The 10,631-nt window shown below is 21.4% G+C and overlaps 1 protein-coding gene across 1 annotated transcript; it reads left to right on the top strand.

Moving 5' to 3' along the window:
• The first annotated feature begins 1,991 nt into the window (after positions 1–1,991).
• LOC145844425 (uncharacterized) lies at positions 1,992–8,246 on the top strand. Its single transcript, XM_082951825.1, has 6 exons — positions 1,992–2,088; positions 3,877–4,023; positions 4,704–4,766; positions 4,828–5,031; positions 7,395–7,446; positions 7,584–8,246. The coding sequence occupies exons 1-6, from the start codon at positions 2,026–2,028 to the stop codon at positions 7,739–7,741; spliced, it is 687 nt and encodes a 228-aa protein (XP_082807951.1). The 5' UTR covers positions 1,992–2,025; the 3' UTR covers positions 7,742–8,246.
• The last annotated feature ends 2,385 nt before the right edge of the window (positions 8,247–10,631 follow it).

Genomic DNA, 10,631 nt, shown 5'->3' on the forward strand with positions numbered 1-10,631 from the left:
AGTATTTTAAGTCTAAATAATATTTATACACTTTCAGATAACATATAATTAGTTCTAGATATTTACAATTGAAATAAATTACCAAAAACTATTATTAAGTAAGCTGGTTCGTTATTTATAATATTTAAACGTTAAAAATGTTTCATATTTGAATTTATTTATTTTTTAAGTTATGCTTTAATTCCTTTATTCTTCATGAAAAATAAGAAAGTACTTATTTTAATGATAGAAAAGCTAATTAATTTGAAACATGAATTATATTTTTGCTGCTGTAGTATAATATTTAGTTTTTATCCAAAACACCTGAAAATAAGCCTATTTGTTCGGTATGACATTTCTCTTAAACATTAATACAAACTTAATATTTATAAACTTTTTCTTTTGTTTTACTTTAATATTCAGGTAATTTGCCAATGCTTATGCTTAAAATCTATTTGAAAATTCATTATTAAACTAGGTACAAAAAAAAAACCGTCAAAGAGATGAGTTTGTTAAAAATATTTGGTAAACTTTTATAAAAACATTCTCGCAAAAGTTTTCATTAATTTTTATGCGAAAATTATTTGATTAAATATTAATAAAAAATAACCAAAAAAATAACACGTGATACATTTCACGGTTGATTAATTTGAAAACTTTTTTACTTTAGAACTTCGATGTTTTTTTTTTAATTTGGTGTTTTTTTCTCTCAGTTAAAAGTCCTTTTTCTGTATTTAGATTTAATATTTTTACGTATTTAAAAGCTGAAATTCAAAAAACTTACCATGTTAAAGGTTAAGGTAGATAAAATTAACGATACTATTCGATGAAAATAAAAAGTTTTTTTTTGCAATTTAAATATCTAAAAACCTTAGATACTAAGTTTAAATAATATTTTTTAGCAATGAGTCACTAAATTTTTGGTAAAAAACCGTACATTGTTCAAAACAATGGTTTCTTTAACGTATACTGGAGTTGCTTTTGAATAAAAACTCCTTTTGTAAATCGGATCATTTTGTCCTTTTAAGGATAGGGCGAGGTTTGAAAACGTAAAATATTGCTTTTTTTATATATTTATTTAGTTATTTTGAAATAATTTTAATTTATAAGATATAAGTAAATTAAATAAAACAATAAACCTTTCTAATCAGCTGAGCAGACAACAAACTAAAAAACAACTAAAAAAATAAAAAGCTAAATTTTAAGATTGTTTCTTTTAAATTTTGCAACAGAAAATGTAGTCTAAGGTCAAATGAACTGTTTTAAATGTAATTAAATAAGTAAAGAATAAACTCTGCTCTAGTTTGTCAATCATCATATAAAAACGACAGTTTAGTTTAAGCGTGTTTTCATTCAACACAAGATAATTGATTAGTAATAAAATTGATAGTGTAGTTAGATTGTAAACTTAGATAAGGCATGTTTATAAATTTTAAGAACAACATCATACAACACTTATTTTTTAAATATTTTAGTAAGTACTATCTAGTTCTGTTATTTCAATAAAATTGTTACATATTTTACAATATAAGATTGCTAGAAATAGTTGTAGTTAAATAAATGAAGCTAAACATTTTCTAAACTGTTGCTATAAAATAAGTTTACGTTTTCAAATATTTTAGTAAGCAATAATTACTTTAATTTCTAATTCTATTTTATTATGTATTAATCTTGTATAATAATAGTTTACTTTTTTGTAAAGTTTTGTGTTAGATTAATGTATAATAAATTTGATAAAATTTCAATAAAAGATTTTAAGTACTATAAATAATAAGTTTTTTGATATTTATTGTTGATTCAGGTACTGTGATATTTGATATAATTCTTTGTAAAGATTTACATTTCTTTAATAAGATTTTTTTGATGACTCTAAAACGTAAACGTTACATATTACTTGAAAATATTTTATTTAAGATTTTACAAAGAACTACTTTAAAAACACTAATAATACTTATTTTGTGACTTTTAAAACTATCGTTATTACAACTATCAAGTTTTAATTAAAAAAATCTAGATGAGCTAACAAAAAGTTAAAAATAAAACAAGATGGATTGTCGAGAGAGGATAAATATTCGATTTAATTACAAAAAAATTTTTAGAGACCTTGGTGTGAGTTTCTTTAATTTAGTGTTTTGTTTTTTTAAATTAAACATTTTGTTTAAAATTCAAAACCAAGTTAAAAAAATATTAAAAGTGTTAATTTGAATAAAAAAAATATAAAGTAAAGTTATACAATAAAATAAACGACTTTTTACTAGCTTTGCTAAAATTTCAATTAAAAATGGTATTTAAATCTTTAAAAAATGAAAAAAGCATGTTAGAACGACAGTTTTTTTTTTTGAATTTTTTAAAGTTCGGCAATGTAGAGTGGAAAAGTTTTTAAAGTATTTTGAAATAAAAGTTTTTAAAATTTTCTTGAAATAAAAGTTTTTAAAGTTTTTTGAAATAAAAGTTTTTAAAGTTTTTTAAATAAAAGTTTTTAAAGCTTCTTGAATTAAAAGTTTTAAAAATTTCTTGAAATAAAAGTTTTTAAAGCTTTTTGAAATGAAAGTTTTTAAAGTTTTTTGAAATAAAAGTTTTTAAAGTTTTTTGAAATAAAAGTTTTTAAAGTTTTTTGAAATAAAAGTTTTTAAAATTTCTTGAAATGAAAGTTATTAAAGTTTTTTGAAATAAAAGTTTTTAAAGTTTTTTGAAATAAAAGTTTTTAAAGTTTCTTGAATTAAAAGTTTTAAAAATTTCTTGAAATAAAAGTATTTAAAGATTTTTGAAATAAAAGTTTTTAAAAGTTTTTTGAAATAAAAGTTTTTAAAGTTTTTTGAAATAAAAGTTTTTAAAGTTTCTTGAATTAAAAGTTTTAAAAATTTCTTGAAATAAAAGTTTTTAAAGCTTTTTGAAATAAAAGTTTTTAAAGTTTTTTGAAATAAAAGTTTTTAAAGTTTTTTGAAATAAAAGTTTTTAAAGTTTCTTGAATTAAAAGTTTTAAAAACTTCTTGAAATAAAAGTTTTTAAAGTTTTTTGAAATAAAAGTTTTTAAAATTTCTTGAAATAAAAGTTTTTAAAGTTTTTTGAAATAAAAGTTTTTAAAGTTTATTGAAATAAAAGTTTTTTAAGGTTTCTTGAATTAAAATTTTCAAAATTTCTTGAAATAAAAGTGTTTAAAGTTTTTTGAAATGAAAGTGTTTAAAGTTTTTTGAAATGAAAGTTTTTAAAGTTTTTTGAAATAAAAGTTTTTAAAACTTCTTGAAATAAAAGTTCTTAAAGTTTTTGAAATAAAAGTTTTTAAAGTTTTTTGAAATAAAAGTTTTTAAAGTTTTTTGAAATAAAAGTTTTTAAAGTTTCTTGAATTAAAAGTTTTTAAAGTTTTTTGAAATAAAAGTTTTTAAAGTTTTTTGAAATAAAAGTTTTTAAAGTTTTTTGAAATAAAAGTTTTTTAAGTTTTTTGAAATAAAAGTTTTTAAAATTTTTTGAAATAAAAGTTTTTAAAGTTTCTTGAATTAAAAGTTTTGAAAATTTCTTGAAATAAAAGTTTTTAAAGTTTTTTGAAATAAAAGTTTTTAAAGTTTTTTGAAATAAAAGTTTTTAAAGTTTTTTGAAATAAAAGTTTTTAAAGTTTTTTGAAATAAAAGTTTTAAAAGTTTCTTGAAATAAAAGTTTTTAAAGTTTTTTGAATTAAAAGTTTTTAAAGTTTTTTGAAATAAAAGCTTTTAAAGTTTCTTGAATTAAAAGTTTTAAAAATTTCTTAAAATAAACACGGAAGTCTTGTTTACGCACGTTTCCCACTTCAAATATATAACAAAAAATGTTACAAAACTGCTTTTTTTTGAGATCATTTGTTTTGTTGTTTTTTTACTTAATACACTAGAATAATTTGTGCAGTTTTAAGTTTATATATAACAGATCATGTCGTCGATATTTGGGTTAGTTAATTTATTAGCTTGTGGATGTCAAATTTATAATCTTTATCGAGATAGACTAGTGAGTGAAAAGAACACGAATATGGCTTCTATCTTCTTTATACTGAGTGGAGGGGCCCTTAGTACTATTGTTAGTTCAGTACATAAGGTATAACTTTATCAACTTAAAATAAAGTGTAGTTTATTAGTGAAAGTCTTCAACACTTTTTTTCATTGTTTTTCTTAACTGTAAGAAAACAATGAATGAAAATGATAAATCAGTTTAAAAATTCTTTCAAATAATTGATAACTTAATCAAATGTAAAGTATTACTGTAAAACAGTTCTCTTAAATTTAGGATTATAAAAAGAAGTTTTAGTTAAACACTATAAAATTTAATATATCATTTATATTTATTATACTTAATTTTTTTAATTTTTTATACTTTATTGAGTTAAACTTTGCTTGTGTTTGAGTTTTAACTTTATTATAAAACTTCTAATTAAAAATATAGAATTAATATTTATACAGCAAAATTAAAAACAAAAACATTTTTTATTAAATTAAAAAATCAAATGGTGTAGCCAAATGATAACTAAAATTTTGTAGAGTTTTTTTAGCATTTCTCTCTTTTACAAAACTTTATATGAAAGTTTTAAACTTATCGTCAAACATTTTCGTAAATATTGTATATTTACTCGTTACAAAAAATGTACTTTACTTTAGTTTTTAAAGGTATTGCTGTAGTATTTTGACGTTTAAATTTTGTTCTATAATTTTTATACTAAATGCTGTACACTTTTATATATCATTTTTTAATATGTATTTCAGATGATAGTAACTTCTATTTGGGCAATTGAACTAAAACCTAAAAGTAGGAATGGTAGAAAAAATGTTAGTTTAGTTAAAAAGTTTTCTTATTAATAACTGATTTGTAATTTCTCCTTTCCTACAGTTACACGGCTACTGCTGCCTGATTTGCATAATAACGACAGTTCAACTTCTAGTTTATATATTTGATTGTGTCCTCATTTCATTTAAACCTTACACATTTTGGACTTCCTTGTCAACTACCTGGACCACATTTCTTGTCACTTTGAGGTTTTACGGGTGCAAGGGAGCCAGCGAACCCTATCAGAGAAGGGGATTTCCCTTCAGTGTAAGCTTAACTTATAGTGGCTTTTACGTTATTTTTATACAATTTTAAACTAAAAAACAAGGAATTTTTAATTGTAGACTTTTATAAGTTAAATAGTACAGATTACATTGATCAACCTAATGTAACATAGTGTCAGATTTATAAGTAAATTTTCAACTATTTGACATAATTGTTTATTTGTTATTCTAGTAGACTTTTGTGCTACCACTTAATAATTATTTTTTTTGTTATTAACCAAAAGTAGTTTGTTAGGCTCCTACTAAAAATAATATTGTCTTTAAATATACTAAACTGTTAAACATTAAATTTTCTGTGCAAAATAAGCTATTTTACATTGAGACAAATAAGCTCTATCTGCTTTTAAAAATAAAGTAAAATGTTGTATTAATAAGTACTTTAAAAAACTCATCTGTTTACGAAAAGAATTCCAATATTTTTATTTTGAATCGTTAGATTACTAAGAAACTAATGCGATTATCTTAAAGATATTTGCAAAAAACGTTGTTATTCAAATTGTGAAATATATATGTTAACATTTTTTATTAAATTTCAAGTACAGAAATTTGTCTTTGAAAGTCTTTAGATTACTAATAACACTCTAACATGAGAATACAAGTAAAAATGTAATGAAAAATTACATGTTTGTAGATTAAAAACTAAACTAGTTTTTGAGCTAATACTTTTTTATAATTAAGAAGTAAAACATAAGAAAATTTTCGAAATATTTTTACAATATTTTTTTGATTATAACTTCTTATATAAAAAGGGTTATAAAATACAAACAAACTTAAAAAAACACTGTTTACTACTATTTTGGCAAATGAAATAAAGTCAGAACATTTAAGGATAAAGCAATTTAAATTCAAGCTCCTAAACGAACAAATAAAACTATATTAATAAAAACAAAAACTTTTTCAAACTGGTAATCTATTTTATTTTGATTTATAAATCTAAAGAAAAATACGTATACACTTTAAAAGTCACTTTAAAAGTTCTTAAGAGATCATTTGCTTATATAAAACCATGTCATAATATTTATTCGTTTGTTAGATGCAAATCCTTCAAAGCATATATAATCCATTTTAGAAACATCACTATTAATATTTATTTAAAAATTTGTTCAAAACCAAAGTTTTACTCCATAATTTGTTTCATATCTACAAAGATATAATTTCAAAACTTTACAGTGGTTATGGTTTGTTTAAAGAAAATCATACTAGAAACTATATTCTCGCTCTATTACACAATGCATTTTAGTTTAAAACTTGAAAATTTTAATGTTTACTTAAACTTAAAGTTTTAAGAAAAAAACTGATTAAACTACTGTTAAAACAGCTTTTAGTCTTCGATTAATTAACAATAGGTATTTTGAAATAATTATTTGATTGTTAAATAAATTTTCTAAGTATTTATTTTAAACACCAAATATAAAAAGTATTTCTGCACTAAATTGTTAATATGAAATAACTTGTTTTTTAAATCGTAAAAGATGTCGTAATACGTGAATATTTTTTTTGTTAAATTCAATTTAATTATTTGTGTATAAAAAGACACAAAAAATTCGATTAAGACTTCATAATTGAGAATAAAAAAACTTTTTACTTCATTTATTTCATAGCTTGCTACTTATATGAGTTTTGAAAACCATCTTGTATCAAGGAAACTTTCCTTTTTACTCTATAAGGTGAAATTTCCGTTAATTAAGTGTGATAGGCAATAAATGTAAAAAAACTTTCAATATAAAACATGTTATTTTGACTACAGAATTATTGTTTATACAATCGTAAACAATAATTTTAATACGTTTTTTATTTATTTTTGTGTTAACAATACGTATTGAAAGCTTTTTAATCAAAATGTATTCAGTGAAAAAGGTACCTATAAATTTGTAGTTCGATAAACATATGTATTTTATATTGAAGTTTGGTTAAAAAAAAATTAAAAATCATCATATTGATCATTCATTTTTTTTGTCAGTAGACATTTTTTATTACACATAAAAAACATAATACTACAAGGGATACAAAACATATTGTATAAAACAAATTTAAATAATCAAAATTATATTAAAAGTTAATATCAAAATAAAAATTAAATAGAAACTAAAAAAACAATGTTTAATTTTTTCTTGTAAAGTAGAAAAAAAATTGATTGAAAAAGTTAGAAACGTAAAAACTTTTGAATGTGTTAGGCTAAACAACTTGATAATAAGAAAAAGTTATCATAGAAATATTTAAGTTTAATCGGTGTTATTTCTATCGTTATTATAACTCGCTTAACATTTTTAACAGTTTATAAAATTCATACATACTTGTGAAATATATTTATACATATATTCTATAAAATATTATTTTTTTTTACAGTCTACTAGATATATTTATACAAGTGGTATGTATCCAAACGACGAATTTTTAGGTTTGTTTGAATATTTTAAATAAACTAAATTTTACTACACAAACACCTTTGTGTTATAAAAATTTTCTACATAGTCTGAACATAGTCTGACGAGTATGTTTCGGAAACAAGAAAAGGAACTAATAAATATTTTACAGATTACAAGAAAAACAACAGAGAAGATGGTTTGCCTACTTATGAGGAACTTGTTCTTCAAGATAGGAGAAATGAATCATCATCAATGGAAAATGAAGAGTATACAGTTTCATCAATTACATCGGAACCTGATCCACCTAATGACGAAAATATTGTTTGAATTATATTTCAATGCTGAAATAACTTTGTAAAACTATAGACATATAATAACTTGTTTAAGTTTTGATAATTGAACATTTGCATTTTTACGAACTACACAATAGCTTTTATTTTGTGTTTTTTACAGTAAACAATTTACTTATTGAAAAAAGTAGTTATTATATATGACTATTTGAAAAGTACTAATAAGAAAAAAGTTTTGATTTATACTCATCTGATATACTTTAATTATTATAGTTTTACACAATTCTTATAAGTCTAGAGTTTTACTGACAAAATATTTTAAAACTTGTTAACATGGTAATCTAAAATAAAATTAAATCAGATCCTCTAATAAAAAAGAGTAGTTTTAAACTTTCTTTTACTTTTTTTAAACAATTTATTTAATCTTTTATTAAAAAGTTAAAGTTTTTTAAAGAATATCTTAATATCCTTATTTGTAGTATGATCTCAATCATTTAATATTGCTGTATCTCTTTAATTGATTTACGTAAAGTTTAAGGTCTAAAAGTATTAAATAAATTGTGTTTGTGTCTACTTTTATTTTTGAAATACAATGATTAATTATCTAGCATTTACTTATAAGATGCACGAAGTCAGTTTAAATAACAACAGTTAAAAACGTACAAGTAAAATATTCTATGTTTATTCAAAAGTTTATAACTTGTAATTTATTAATAAAAGAATATCAAACTCTAGTTTTCAAACTAAAGTTATTTTTCAAACATTTTACCGAGTTTTATGGTATATATATGTAATTAAATTTAGATATGCTTGGATATTTTGTACTTATAAATTTGGAAAACTGTAAAATATTAAATTGTTTGTACTTTCTAAAACATTTTTTTAAATAAGACTAATTTTGGTTGGAGTTTAATAATAAATGAAAACAAAGTTTTTAGCAATAAGTTAAAACAAAATATATATAGTTTTTTAAGTAATATACTTTATAAATTAGTACTTCTTAAATATCAATCAAACCAGACATAACAAATTACTTCAGAAAAATTTATAAATTAATAAACGTAAACTTGTTAGTTTTATACAATAAATTTTTGTAAATCTAAAGATAATTTTTTAAAACAATGTAAATCGTCTTTTATTAAGACATTATTACACATAAATTAAATTTTCGCTTAAATGATTATTTTTTATATGAAAATTTATAACTTTGACAGCTTAAAACTAGTACTTGTTTATGCTAAAACTATGTATTTGGCATATAACAAAACAAAATGTTTTTAATTATTAAGTAAAAAGTGCTTGAACTATATAACAAAAAAAAAAGTTAGTTGATTTATAAAAACTAAAATATAACCACAGTGACATTTTGAATAAAATTACGTCAAAATGATATACCATGAGAAAATTTCAAAATAGTTAATTTCTTCTAATAGACCGAAACTGAATGATTGTTTTTTACTGGATAAACTTATTATTCTACATGTTAGTTGTATTAAAATACAGTCAACTCTCGCGAGCCTACGCACATTGTGTCCACAGCAAAAGTGCGTAACTAAACGAGAGGTAGCAAATATACTAACTTTATTGGCATATTTATTTTTTTTTGTTTGCAGTGTGAAGTCACGACTTGCTCTAATTTGAAATACTTAAATCAGTTGTGTATGTGATAACTTTTATTAAAAACTAATTTTGATAAAGATTTGAACTATACAACTTTATATAGAAGCTAACATTGTCTTCAAAAAATCCATACCTTTAACGAAATTTTTGTCATGTAGTTTTTCGAGAAATTTTACAGATTTTGCACTAAATTTACAATACTAAAAACATTTCAAATATTATTTCTTGTACTTTTTGAGAATTGTAAAATTGCGTAACCAAACGAAATATATGTTACCAAGCAAGTGCGTAGATTCACGAGAGATGATTGTAATTAAAGTTTTTGCTTATCTTAGTTGTTTAAATTTAGAACAAATTAACAGCAATACAATAAAACATATATCTTAAACATTAGCTATAAATAGTAAAAAACAACATATCATATTAAAAAAGTTTGTTTAACTCAAAAATAGTTAATTATTATCAGTTGCTAAAATTTGAACTTTTAAATCATGTCAAATAGTTGCTAATGTGCGTTTAGACGACCTAAAGGTTCTTCGTGCACCAGGCCCTAGGACCAAATATTTTGAGCGCTTATTTTCGTCGTTCAATAAACTGTATGTATAACTTTGTATTATAAGTTATATCATATGATGTATATATAATTTGTTTTATATTGTATTCTGGACAAGAAGTTAAAAGGTACTTAAGTGGTGTACAAATTGATAACCGAAAGGTTTTTTCGTGCACCAGGTCCTAAGACCGAATAAATATTTTTTTTTCGTTCAATAAACATTACATTATTCTTTAGTTGACATGAACTTAAAACCTCAAATACTAAAATTCAACTGGTGGTTTGTGAAAAATCCAATGAAAATAATCACAGATTTTAAAGTATCTGTTAGAAACTGATTACAAAACAGATCAATTCAATTCAAGTTTTAATATGATCAAACGTTTTATAAAAAACTATAACCGATTGTTTTTACATAGATTTTCAATATTTTTGCAAGCATTTATTTACATAAATTGATCGAAATATGTTTTGTATGTTTTCAAATATGCAGTATTAATTTCAGATTGAACAAAATTTAATTTAAAAAAAAACTTTTTTTAAATGACTACAAAGTTTTTCAAGAAAAAAACACGTTTTTGCAAAACTGTACATACTGTTAGTATTAAATATTTTGTTAAATCAAAATTTAAATATGGCCACTTATAAACTTTAAATGTGTTTATATTTTCTTTGTAGCTGAGTTCTTTGTATGAAGTTTGAGTAGAGCTAATCAATAAGAAAAAAAAATCACTTAAAAAATAATTTTAGCTTC

This window comes from Thalia democratica, chromosome 9 (genome assembly GCF_965202585.1).
Source record: "Thalia democratica chromosome 9, ktThaDemo2.hap1.1, whole genome shotgun sequence".
In the NCBI taxonomy this organism is placed as follows: Eukaryota; Metazoa; Chordata; class Thaliacea; order Salpida; family Salpidae; genus Thalia; species Thalia democratica.

Coding starts and splice junctions, on each gene's coding strand:
- LOC145844425 (XM_082951825.1), top strand. CDS start 2,026: ATGGATTGTCGAGAGAGGATAAATATTCGATTTAATTACAAAAAAATT. Junction 4,024..4,703: donor GAGGGGCCCTTAGTACTATT/GTTAGTTCAGTA, acceptor TATGTATTTCAG/ATGATAGTAACTTCTATTTG. Junction 7,447..7,583: donor TCCAAACGACGAATTTTTAG/GTTTGTTTGAAT, acceptor AATATTTTACAG/ATTACAAGAAAAACAACAGA.